We start from the raw sequence: 12,500 nt of genomic DNA, 5'->3' as shown, positions 1-12,500 counted from the left end.
TCGTGTCCCTCCGTCTCACTCTTCCCCTCGTGGTTGTGTTTTTGTCCTGTTTTCTCCTCGTCTTCCACCTCGTGTCTCTCCTGTCTCACTCTTCCCCTCGTGGTTGTGTTTTTGTCCTGTTCTCTCCTTGTCTTCCACCTTGTGTCCCTCCGTCTCACTCTTCCCCTCGTGGTTGTGTTTTTGTCCTGTTTTCTCCTCGTCTTCCACCTCGTGTCCCTCCGTCTCACTCTTCCCCTCGTGGTTGTGTTTTTGTCCTGTTCTCTCCTCGTCTTCCACCTCGTGTCCCTCCGTCTCACTCTTCCCCTCGTGGTTGTGTTTTTGTCCTGTTCTCTCCTCGTCTTCCACCTCGTGTCCCTCCGTCTCACTCTTCCCCTCGTGGTTGTGTTTTTGTCCTGTTCTCTCCTCGTCTTCCACCTCGTGTCCCTCCGTCTCACTCTTCCCCTCGTGGTTGTGTTTTTGTCCTGTTCTCTCCTCGTCTTCCACCTCGTGTCCCTCCGTCTCACTCTTCCCCTCGTGGTTGTGTTTTTGTCCTGTTCTCTCCTCGTCTTCCACCTCGTGTCCCTCCGTCTCACTCTTCCCCTCGTGGTTGTGTTTTTGTCCTGTTCTCTCCTCGTCTTCCACCTCGTGTCTCTACTGTCTCACTCTTCCCCTCGTGGTTGTGTTTTTGTCCTGTTCTCTCCTCGTCTTCCACCTCGTGTCCCTCCGTCTCACTCTTCCCCTCGTGGTTGTGTTTTTGTCCTGTTCTCTCCTCGTCTTCCACCTCGTGTCTCTACTGTCTCACTCTTCCCCTCGTGGTTGTGTTTTTGTCCTGTTCTCTCCTCGTCTTCCACCTCGTGTCTCTCCGTCTCACTCTTCCCCTCGTGGTTGTGTTTTTGTCCTGTTCTCTCCTCGTCTTCCACCTCGTGTCCCTCCGTCTCACTCTTCCCCTCGTGGTTGTGTTTTTGTCCTGTTCTCTCCTCGTCTTCCACCTCGTGTCTCTACTGTCTCACTCTTCCCCTCGTGGTTGTGTTTTTGTCCTGTTCTCTCCTCGTCTTCCACCTCGTGTCTCTCCGTCTCACTCTTCCCCTCGTGGTTGTGTTTTTGTCCTGTTCTCTCCTCGTCTTCCACCTCGTGTCCCTCCGTCTCACTCTTCCCCTCGTGGTTGTGTTTTTGTCCTGTTCTCTCCTCGTCTTCCACCTCGTGTCCCTCCGTCTCACTCTTCCCCTCGTGGTTGTGTTTTTGTCCTGTTCTCTCCTCGTCTTCCACCTCGTGTCCCTCCGTCTCACTCTTCCCCTCGTGGTTGTGTTTTTGTCCTGTTCTCTCCTCATCTTCCACCTTGTGTCCCTCCGTCTCACTCTTCCCCTCGTGGTTGTGTTTTTGTCCTCTTCTCTCCTCGTCTTCCACCTCGTGTCCCTCCGTCTCACTCTTCCCCTCGTGGTTGTGTTTTTGTCCTGTTCTCTCCTCGTCTTCCACCTCGTGTCCCTCCGTCTCACTCTTCCCCTCGTGGTTGTGTTTTTGTCCTGTTTTCTCCTCGTCTTCCACCTCGTGTCCCTCCGTCTCACTCTTCCCCTCGTGGTTGTGTTTTTGTCCTGTTCTCTCCTCGTCTTCCACCTCGTGTCCCTCCGTCTCACTCTTCCCCTCGTGGTTGTGTTTTTGTCCTGTTTTCTCCTCGTCTTCCACCTCGTGTCTCTCCCGTCTCACTCTTCCCCTCGTGGTTGTGTTTTTGTCCTGTTTTCTCCTCGTCTTTCACCTCGTGTCCCTCCGTCTCACTCTTCCCCTCGTGGTTGTGTTTTTGTCCTGTTCTCTCCTCGTCTTCCACCTCGTGTCTCTACTGTCTCACTCTTCCCCTCGTGGTTGTGTTTTTGTCCTGTTTTCTCCTCGTCTTCCACCTCGCGTCTCTCCCGTCTCACTCTTCCCCTCGTGGTTGTGTTTTTGTCCTGTTTTCTCCTCGTCTTCCACCTCGCGTCCCTCCGTCTCACTCTTCCCCTCGTGGTTGTGTTTTTGTCCTGTTCTCTCCTCGTCTTCCACCTCGTGTCTCTCCGTCTCACTCTTCCCCTCGTGGTTGAGTTTTTGTCCTGTTCTCTCCTCGTCTTCCACCTCGTGTCCCTCCGTCTCACTCTTCCCCTCGTGGTTGTGTTTTTGTCCTGTTTTCTCCTCGTCTTCCACCTCGTGTCCCTCCGTCTCACTCTTCCCCTTGTGGTTGTGTTTTTGTCCTGTTTTCTCCTCGTCTTCCACCTCGTGTCCCTCCGTCTCACTCTTCCCCTCGTGGTTGTGTTTTTGTCCTGTTTTCTCCTCGTCTTCCACCTCGTGTCCCTCCGTCTCACTCTTCCCCTCGTGGTTGTGTTTTTGTCCTGTTCTCTCCTCGTCTTCCACCTCGTGTCCCTCCGTCTCACTCTTCCCCTCGTGGTTGTGTTTTTGTCCTGTTTTCTCCTCGTCTTCCACCTCGTGTCTCTCCCGTCTCACTCTTCCCCTCGTGGTTGTGTTTTTGTCCTGTTTTCTCCTCGTCTTCCACCTCGTGTCCCTCCGTCTCACTCTTCCCCTCGTGGTTGTGTTTTTGTCCTGTTCTCTCCTCGTCTTCCACCTTGTGTCTCTACTGTCTCACTCTTCCCCTCGTGGTTGTGTTTTTGTCCTGTTTTCTCCTCGTCTTCCACCTCGTGTCTCTCCCGTCTCACTCTTCCCCTCGTGGTTGTGTTTTTGTCCTGTTTTCTCCTCGTCTTCCACCTCGTGTCCCTCCGTCTCACTCTTCCCCTCGTGGTTGTGTTTTTGTCCTGTTCTCTCCTCGTCTTCCACCTCGTGTCTCTACTGTCTCACTCTTCCCCTCGTGGTTGTGTTTTTGTCCTGTTTTCTCCTCGTCTTCCACCTCGTGTCTCTCCCGTCTCACTCTTCCCCTCGTGGTTGTGTTTTTGTCCTGTTTTCTCCTCGTCTTCCACCTCGTGTCCCTCCGTCTCACTCTTCCCCTCGTGGTTGTGTTTTTGTCCTGTTCTCTCCTCGTCTTCCACCTCGTGTCTCTACTGTCTCACTCTTCCCCTCGTGGTTGTGTTTTTGTCCTGTTCTCTCCTCGTCTTCCACCTCGTGTCCCTCCGTCTCACTCTTCCCCTCGTGGTTGTGTTTTTGTCCTGTTTTCTCCTCGTCTTCCACCTCGTGTCCCTCCGTCTCACTCTTCCCCTCGTGGTTGTGTTTTTGTCCTGTTCTCTCCTCGTCTTCCACCTCGTGTCTCTACTGTCTCACTCTTCCCCTCGTGGTTGTGTTTTTGTCCTGTTCTCTCCTCGTCTTCCACCTCGTGTCCCTCCGTCTCACTCTTCCCCTCGTGGTTGTGTTTTTGTCCTGTTTTCTCCTCGTCTTCCACCTCGTGTCCCTCCGTCTCACTCTTCCCCTCGTGGTTGTGTTTTTGTCCTGTTTTCTCCTCGTCTTCCACCTCGTGTCCCTCCGTCTCACTCTTCCCCTCGTGGTTGTGTTTTTGTCCTGTTTTCTCCTCGTCTTCCACCTCGTGTCCCTCCGTCTCACTCTTCCCCTCGTGGTTGTGTTTTTGTCCTGTTTTCTCCTCGTCTTCCACCTCGTGTCTCTCCTGTCTCACTCTTCCATTTGACCGTTTGTCCATTTACACCTCGAGGCCCCTCAGAAGCCCTCAGGGGCCCCTTTCTCTCTCTGTGGTTTGCTGTTAGAATGACACCTGCTGGAGTGGAGCGGTACTGCAGAAAGACACACAAAAAACACATTTTACTAGACAAACTAATTCCAAGAGTTACTCACTGTGCCAGATAGTCTGTTAATTATAATTTGTGATGTCCTGATTTTGTATTGAGAGCTAAACCTTCCAGATTTGTCTTTCCCTGTCTTTCCCGTTTCTAACTCAGTAATGGAAATGTTTGTTTCCGGTTTATTTGGGCCTCGCGTGCCTTTCGCTGACTCAGCTTTCTCCTCTGGTGTTTGCAGAACCAGCTGTCAGGAAACCTGCTGAGGAAGTTTAAGAACAGCAACGGCTGGCAGAAACTCTGGGTGGTCTTCACCAACTTCAGCCTCTTCTTCTACAAGTCCCACCAGGTTGGATATTCACACACGTGAGATGAACAGTGATGTTGATAAGCTGATGACTGAGGACTTCCTGTCCGGCTGCTTTGCAGGATGACTACCCTCTGGCCAGCCTCCCTCTGCTGGGCTACTCCGTCACCGTCCCCGCCGAGTCCGAGAACATCCACAAGGACTACGTCTTCAAACTCCACTTTAAATCCCACGTCTACTACTTCAGATCCGAGAGCGAGTACACCTTCGAAAGGTCCCTGTGTTTCTTATCTATTATACTTTTACACATCTGTAACTCAGCTGCACGGACGTAGCTGTAATAAATAAAGCTCAGAGGAGGTCGTATCATCATTTTATATGCCGTTTTACAATATTCACAGTTCCTAGCCAGCAGCAGCAGCGTCTGTGTTAATGTCACGTGTTACAATAACGTGATGATATTTCCACATCTCCAGGTGGATGGAGGTGATCCGCAGCGCCACCTGCTCCGCCAGCCGCTCGCTGCCGAGCAGGAAAGACCTCTACTGACGGGTCGGCCTCCGCCCGGGTGGAGGTCTGGACTTCAGACTGCACAAGCACCAGAAAAGACTCTTTATTATAGACACGGAATAATCACGGCCTCCCCCTCCTGTACCTTCACCTCTAGTCACACTCTTCCTGCACCACCAGAGTCTGAGCAAACTCCAAACTGGCAACGCACCGCTGCTCTTCCTTTACCACCATGAGTGTTCACACACACACAGATTTAAGGAGGATTTTTATCTTTATGATAAGCGTATTTGGGACACTGAAGCATGACTTTTTGTTTTTGCATTTTAATAAGTTGCTCAGTGAATATCCCCGTGACGACACGATGCTTGAATAAGGCTTTTTAAACACGTGAACACACTCGTGGCCATCAGTGTTTTCTAGGAGATGAGTTCAGTGTGATGCCAGTTTGGACGTGATTTAGAAGACATCCATCTGTTTTCCTTCTTGTACAGTTCTTTGATACACTGTGAAATGTTCCTTTTTGTTTCCTTCTTCTTCCTTCTGAAAGGACAAACCTGCTTCCAACGCCAACAGAGATTTCACTGGTTTACCAGAATACCTTCTCTCATGTACTTTCTGGATTTTAATATTCTAAATAAAAATGAGAAAAATATTGTGTTCATAAGAAGAACAAAAGAAACAGACGATTTTTCCCCTGATTTTTATCTCGAGCTTTCACGGGTTACAAAACGAGAAACCGGACACACAACAAAACGTACATCAAAGTCCAGACAAATGATTTACTTTGAATAAAAAAGTCATTTCTCTGTTGATTATCATGAAAAAGGTGGAATGACGTGAGTGCCCAGGATGAAGACCACTACGGGACATTCTTAGGAGTTGTGATGAATCCTAAAATAAAAGGAGTGCATCGTCTCTGTTTGGAGGCTGATGGACCCACGTGGACCCGTCAGTCCCGTCCTTCTCTGCACGCGTACTCCAGCCCGTGATCTCCGAAGGCGTCGTAGCTCTCGTGGCTGGGCAGCGAGGGCCAGTCCGGCTGGTACGTGGTGGTGCTGTACACAAACGCTTCCATGATGCTCCCCGCCGCCGGCCCCTCCGCCCCCCCCACCCACTCCGTCACCTCCAGCTGGGCCACGGTGCGCTGGTACATGTGGTGAACCTGCTCAAAGTCGTCCAGGTAGGCCAGCATCCTGTCGTCCACCTCGTAGACCTCCCCTTGGACCCGGTGACCCTGGCCCGGGATGTTCAGGAGGAACGGGATGTTGTGCTTGCCGGCGATCACCAGCGGGTATTTCTGGACGGTGCGGGCCGAGGCCAGGAACTCCACCTTCCCATTGGCGCTGTCAAACATGCGGTAGTAGTTGGGCTGGCCCTTCTTCAGGGTGCCGTACACGAAGACACGCGTCATGTGGAGGCAGGAGTGCAGAAAACACCTGGAAAACATCACTCAGTCAGCTGAGTCTGCCTGTGGTTTTCAATATCAATAGAATTACTGATATTAATAGGATTATTAATATCATTAACAAGAAGACAAGGGTTTGTACTATTAGCATATGAGTACAAACAGTTTGTGAATTCTCCCCAGAGTACACACCAGCTGTAAAAGTCATCAAAATGTACTTAAAGTACTCACTCTTCATAATCATATCACGCAGTTTGATTATGGATGCAGTTAATTCTCAGCAGCATCATTTAAATTAATTAATAATCCATCATCATGATCGTTGTGTGATCTGATTCTGTAAGTCAACACACTTGTAAAAGTGAAGTTGCATGAAGGAGAAAAAAGTAGGTCAAACACGCGTGCACGCGTACAATCGGACATGCGCATTCGTCACGGTAACGAACCGCGGTCAAGCCAGCCGCAACTCCGTTCTCCGTGGTCAAATCAGCCGCACTTAAATTTCGAGTGTACAAGTATTCTCAGCGTTGCGGTAAATGCGGAGAAACATCGTATTACTTCCGGTTTTCAAAATAAAGGTATTAAGAACAGTAAGCTATATATCGAACCTACCAACCATTGAAAATAAAATGTTACATTAAAGTGTTTCATGCACCTATGACGAATAAAAAACACTTGTTATCATTTGTTTTACTGCACCAATGTGGAGAAATGCCAAAATAAAAGTCCCATATTTATACCTGAGATTGCATCTTTGCCCATATTTGAGCTACTGTAAAAACACTTTGCTCAATAATTCCTGGCTATGGGTGGTATATTTGACTTCTACACATAATTGACTACAAGTATGTTTAATATGAAGCATTTTTACTGCACCAATGTGGAGAAATTCAAGTATAAATGTCCCATATTTATACATGCAGATTGCATCGTTGACCATATTTGACTTACTGTAAAAAGACTTTGCTCAATAATTCCTGGCTATGGGTGGTATATTTGACTTCTACACATAGAGGACTACAACTATACTTTAAATCAAGCATTTCTACTGTAGCAATGTGGAGAAATTCAATAACAAAGTCCCATATTTATACATGCAGATTGCATCGTTGACCATATTTGACTTACTGTAAAAAGACTTTGCTCAATAATTCCAGAATGACACTGATTGATTTGTGTTCAGGTGATCTCTGACTACATACATACCAAAAATCAAGCATTTTTACTGTACCAATTAAGAGAAATTACAAAGTAAAAGTCCTACATTTAACGAATAATAGGTATATTTCTGAACATTTGGGGTGCTATAAGAATACTTTTCTCAATAATTCCAAAATGATACTGATATATTTGTATTGAGGACATCTCTGACTAAATACATACCGAAAATCACGCATTTTTACTGTACCAATTAAGAGAAATTACAAAGTAAAAGTCCTACATTTAACGAATAATAGGTAGAGGTATGAATATTTAAGGTGTTATAAAAAGTACTATTCTCAATAATTCCAGAATGATACTGATATATTGGTGTTAAGGACATCTCTGACTAAATACAGACTGTAAATCAAGCATTTTTACTGTACTAATTAACATATATTACAAAGTAAATGTTCTACATCTTTACCAAATACATAGATTTCTGAATATTTAAGGAACTATAAAAATACTTTACTCAATAATTATTCGTTAAATGTAGGACTTTTACTTTGTAATTTCTCTTAATTGGTACAGTAGAAATGCTTGATTTTCAGTATGTGTGTAGTAAGAGATGTACTCAATACAAATATATCAGTATCATTCTGGAATTATTGAGAAAAGTATTCTTATAGCACCCCAAATATTCAGAAATATACCTATTATTCGTTAAATGTAGGACTTTTACTTTGTAATTTCTCTTAATTGGTACAGTAAAAATGCTTGATTTTCGGTGGGTATGTAGTCAGAGATGTCCTCAATACAAATATATCAGTGTCATTCTGGAATTATTGAGAAACTTATTTTTTATAGCACCTCAAATATTCAGAAATCGACCTATTATTCGTTAAATGTAGGACTTTAACTTCGTAATTTCTCTTAATTGGTACAGTAAAAATGCGTGATTTTCGGTATGTATTTAGTCAGAGATGTCCTCAATACAAATATATCAGTATCATTCTGGAATTATTGAGAAAAGTATTCTTATAGCACCCCAAATATTCAGAAATCTACCTATTATTCGTTAAATGTAGGACTTTTACTTTGTAATTTCTCTTAATTGGTACAGTAAAAATGCTTGATTTTCGGTATGTATGTTGTCAGAGATGTTCTCAACTCAAGTCAATCAGTGTCATTCTGGAATTATTGAGAAACTTATTTTTTATAGCACCTCAAATATTCAGAAATCGACCTATTATTCGTTAAATGTAGGACTTTAACTTCGTAATTTCTCTTAATTGGTACAGTAAAAATGGTTCATATTAAACATACTTGTAGTCAATTATGTGTAGAAGTCAAATATACCACCCATAGCCAGGAATTATTGAGCAAAGTGTTTTTACTGTAGCTCAAATATGGGCAAAGATGCAATCTCAGGTATAAATATGGGACTTTTATTTTGGCATTTCTCCACATTGGTGCAGTAAAACAAATGATAACAAGTGTTTTTTATTCATCATAGGTGCATGAAACACTTTAATGTAACATTTTATTTTCAATGGTTGGTAGGTTCGATATATAGCTTACTGTTCTTAATACCGTCCTGTCCAGGGTGTACCCTGCCTTCTCCCAATGATAGCTGGGATTGGCTCCAGCAACCCCGTGACCCTAAATACAGGATAAGCGGTAGAAAATGGATGGATGGATGGATGTTCTTAATACCTTTATTTTGAAAACCGGACTTGTTCACTCGAAATTGAAGTGCGGCTGATTTGACCACGGAGATCGGAGTTGCGGCTGGCTTGACCGCGGCAGTAACGAGGACTATCGCAACGTGTGAAAACAAACGTCAAACAGCAGGAAACCCACGTTTAAAGAGCAACCGGAGACAAAATACATGTTACTATATCATATTTATATATTATAAAATACTAACACGCTACAGGAGCAAAGTTTTACCTCCGAATGATGGCAGCTCGCTGCTTCCTTGAGTAGAAACAGCTCTGATCCGGTTGTGAACGGCGCAATGAGGCGCATGCGCAGTAAACATCTCAGCCTTCCTGGAGAAAAGAAAGGGCGTGTGACAATTAACTTAAGAAGCATACTTGTGCTTTATTTGAGTATTTACATGTTAGGCAGGTCAAGTTGAGCCTCACCTGTGAGTGCACATTAAAATGTAATACATGATATTATTAAAAACACAGTCTGCAGAGGGTCTGATATACTTTTGGTGAAGCAGAAAGAAAAGATTTGTCAGCTTCAGTGCTTTGACTGTTACATCCTATATCTCCTGTTGTCACTCTTGAATTCAGTTCATGTTTGTAATATCTTTTTTTGTCATCCCTTTTCTAGAAAATAGATGTTGTGCCAGTTTATATCACAACAACTGGAGCATGGATTTTTGTGCTTTTCTCTGGGTCCTTAACGGTTGTTTTGATGGATTATTTCAGTTCTATTTTGTTGTTTTTATGTTGGCGGCTGTGCAGTATTTCTCCAAGGTGCTATAAAATATAAGAAGCACCTCTACACCCGCCACTTTCTTTTTTTTTTAGCCTCAGACATTGTGTATTATAGCAGCTTGCATATGGCGTTGTTTTAAATTATTTTGAATACATGTTTATGCTTTTTCTTATGTATTATGTTTATCTAATGTTAAAGTTTGCTTCAGGTTTTACCCGGGTGTTGATATTTATGCTTTAAAAATAACAATAACAACATAATAATAACAAAAATTAGAACATAATGTATGTTGATTATTTTGATCTCAATGCAACTTCCTGGTTCAATAAAGGTAGAATCAAAATAAAATAAAATAGAGACTTACAGCAGAAACGGACAGATTCCTACATTAAGTGATCTTAAAATAAAGGTAGAATAAAGATGATTAAAACAAATAATAATAATAATTGACCATCACAACTGTAGGTTATGTAATTGTCCACAGGAGGGCGCTCTTAAAACAAACTCGCCCAGCATCCCTCGACGCTGATTCGTTGACTACGCTGGATGACGTCAACGTGGTCAACCAACTGCAGGTAGTGTAATTGTCCACAGGAGGGCGCTCATTCAACAGACTCTCACAGCATCCCTCGACGCTGATTCGTTGACAGCGCCGGGTGACGTAAGCACGTCTGCAGCCTAGCAGCAGAAACAGACGGCGTAAACAAAGCGGTACGTCGGCTAACGCTAAGTAGCGTTAGCTCTCGTTTCGAGAGTGAACGTTGCTACGTTCGGTTGTTTATAAAACTCTGTTTATTTTTAAATTAGCGAGCGTCACGTTAGCTCGCGAGCTAGCAGGCTCGCTCGGGTACGGAGGCTGAACTTAGACGAGGAACCGTTATAGCTAGCTACATTAGCTTCAGCTAACCGTAAGTAACGGGACGCGGATTTGTGTATTAGCTTGGAAATTAACGTTATGTGAATCAAAACGTTTTACCGGTAACGCATGATAACCGCCACTCGGGTTTTATGTTTTTTTTAAAGTCGATGCTAGTTTGATGCTAACATGAGTTAGCTCGCTATTTAGCCAGTTTTAGCCTTTAAAGCATCGATCAGGGGGGCTAAACGGGTTTCAGATGACCACTTGATCGGACTCGGACTGCGATGTTTAGCCTGATGGCGAACTGCTGCAACTGGCTGAAACGCTGGCGAGAGCCCTCAAGGTAAGTTCACTTTTATTTGTGTTTATTTGTTGACGTCACAGTCCAGAGACTACAGTCACTATCATACGACTGATGCCAATATATAATATATATTATAATGTATGCCAATATTTGAGCTGTGTTCTATGTATGTGTGTTTATTATTGTTATTATTATTATTATATATGTGTATATATATACATATATATGTGTGTGTGTATTTATATATATATATATTTGTGTGTTTGTTTATTATTATTAGGTATATATTGGGTAAACAAGGTCTTGATGATAATCACACTACTTTATTTCAACTTTGTGTCACAGACTTGCTGTTCTGTGTGCATCTTATGAACCTTTTGGATGCAGAACAATGCTAAACAGTTAGAGTGTGAAGCAGCAGGACCTGGAAAATGTCATTTTGGGTACTGAACCCACGTGGTTGTGGCGAGGCACCTGATCCTTCTGGACTTAGTGAGAAATCCTCGCCTAATCCTCGGGCCAGGTCTGTTCAGCGGGTCTCTTCCTCCCGGCCGGCTGCTGTCAGGGGTTTTTGTAGCAGCGAGGGTTTAGAGGAGGTTAGTGGACACAAAGGGCAGACGGCGTCTCAACCTTTGTTTTGGCCGTTTGCATCAAGCGGCCGCCACGATGAAGGCCAGCTGGCTGGAGAGGACAGTTAGATGGATAGTGCGGTTGATGTCTTTTCGGCGCAAGTGTCGAAGTTAAGTATGCATCCGGGCGACGAAGTTGTGCTTGTTGTTGTTTGGTAAATGAATGCATGCTTGCTGGTATGACTTGTGTTGCTTTACAGGATCCACCAGGCTTTTTGAACATCCATGACTAATACTAATACCAGCGTGCATTTCTTAAAATGCAGTGAAATGATTCTAGGTGACAGAAAAAGTGAATTATCAATACTACAATCAGTAAAATAGAATTAGAATAACAAGCAGGAGTACGGCCTTGAGCAGATAGTTAGCTGACCATGTGACTGCTGCTGACTCACTCGGGTTATTGGGCAGATCCCTGTTTGCATTCAGATTATAAATTGGCTAATCTGTTCCCCCATGTGTGCATCATGGGCTCTCATGCCAGCTCAAGTAGCTTTGGTACTGTACATTTGGATGCAGGGGAGGGCACCGAGATGGCATCGGGTGCTTCTCCTGCCCCCCACCTCCAACCCCGACACCATGTCTGTGCTCATGTGTTTTCATTCTCCCCCCAACAGGAAAGTGACTCTGCTTATGGTGGGGCTGGATAACGCCGGGAAGACCGCCACAGTACGAGGAATCCAAGGAGGTGAGGGCTGTCAATAATGTAGATTTAACGTTTTGCACATTTTTCTTGTTTAAAAAAGATCCTTCTAAATAATGTAAAAGACTAGTTTTATAACATCTTGTTACGCCTCACTTATTCTTCTGTTTTAATATTTATTATCATGTTTATTTTAAATCAAGCTGCCTGACAGTAATGCTCGGCTGCTTTTATATTTCTTTCCGCTGCTCACACATTTTTTTTATGCTCCGCTAACATGATTTCTGTTTGCTTTTTTTCAGAGAATCCCCAGGATTTGGCTCCTACTGTGGGCTTTTCCAAGATAGACCTGAAGCAGGGCAAGTTCGAGGTGACCATATTTGACCTGGGCGGTGGGAAGAGGATCAGGGGCATCTGGAAGAACTACTATTCGGAGTCGCATGGCGTCGTGTTTGTGGTGGACTCCAGCGATGCCCAGCGGATCCAGGAGACGCGGGAGACCATGGCCGAGGTCCTCCAGCATCCGCGCATCGCAGGGAAGCCTGTGCTCGTGTGAGTGTCGGGCCATTCAA

At 44.6% G+C, this 12,500-nt stretch overlaps 3 protein-coding genes across 9 annotated transcripts in view; 2 read left to right on the top strand and 1 right to left on the bottom strand.

The window, feature by feature from the left end:
- Positions 1-5,053, top strand: part of LOC311010134 (FERM, ARHGEF and pleckstrin domain-containing protein 1-like) — a 40,627-nt gene extending 35,574 nt beyond the window's left edge. For all 4 annotated transcript variants that reach the window (XM_084004667.1, XM_084004666.1, XM_084004665.1 and 1 more), the window contains exons 26-28: positions 3,913-4,020; positions 4,101-4,252; positions 4,455-5,053. In XM_084004667.1, the coding sequence (XP_083860793.1) occupies positions 3,913-4,020; positions 4,101-4,252; positions 4,455-4,527 (333 nt within the window). In that variant the 3' untranslated portion in view covers positions 4,528-5,053. The remainder of the gene's footprint in view (positions 1-3,912; positions 4,021-4,100; positions 4,253-4,454) is intronic.
- A 124-nt stretch (positions 5,054-5,177) lies between these two features.
- LOC311010139 (gamma-glutamylaminecyclotransferase B-like) lies at positions 5,178-9,063 on the bottom strand. Its single transcript, XM_084004677.1, has 2 exons — positions 8,993-9,063; positions 5,178-5,927 (listed from the first exon to the last, which is right to left on the bottom strand). The coding sequence occupies exon 2, from the start codon at positions 5,900-5,902 to the stop codon at positions 5,441-5,443; it is 462 nt and encodes a 153-aa protein (XP_083860803.1). The 5' UTR covers positions 5,903-5,927; positions 8,993-9,063; the 3' UTR covers positions 5,178-5,440.
- A 1,114-nt stretch (positions 9,064-10,177) lies between these two features.
- Positions 10,178-12,500, top strand: part of arl13b (ADP-ribosylation factor-like 13b) — a 6,776-nt gene continuing 4,453 nt past the window's right edge. For 2 of the 4 annotated variants that reach the window (XM_084004674.1, XM_084004672.1), the window contains exons 1-3: positions 11,175-11,396; positions 11,903-11,973; positions 12,231-12,480. In XM_084004674.1, coding sequence (XP_083860800.1) covers positions 11,323-11,396; positions 11,903-11,973; positions 12,231-12,480 — 395 coding nt within the window. In that variant the 5' untranslated portion in view covers positions 11,175-11,322. Of the gene's footprint in view, positions 10,696-11,174; positions 11,397-11,902; positions 11,974-12,230; positions 12,481-12,500 lie in introns of those variants that run through there. The other 2 variants (XM_084004673.1, XM_084004675.1) reach the window with 2 other exon arrangements.

This window comes from Eutrigla gurnardus (assembly GCF_963514095.1).
Source record: "Eutrigla gurnardus genome assembly, chromosome: 24".
Taxonomy (NCBI): Eukaryota; Metazoa; Chordata; class Actinopteri; order Perciformes; family Triglidae; genus Eutrigla; species Eutrigla gurnardus.
Note: the sequence above shows the minus strand (reverse complement) of the source record. Positions and strands in the feature narration are given on the sequence as shown.

Coding starts and splice junctions, on each gene's coding strand:
- LOC311010139 (XM_084004677.1), bottom strand. CDS start 5,902: ATGACGCGTGTCTTCGTGTACGGCACCCTGAAGAAGGGCCAGCCCAAC.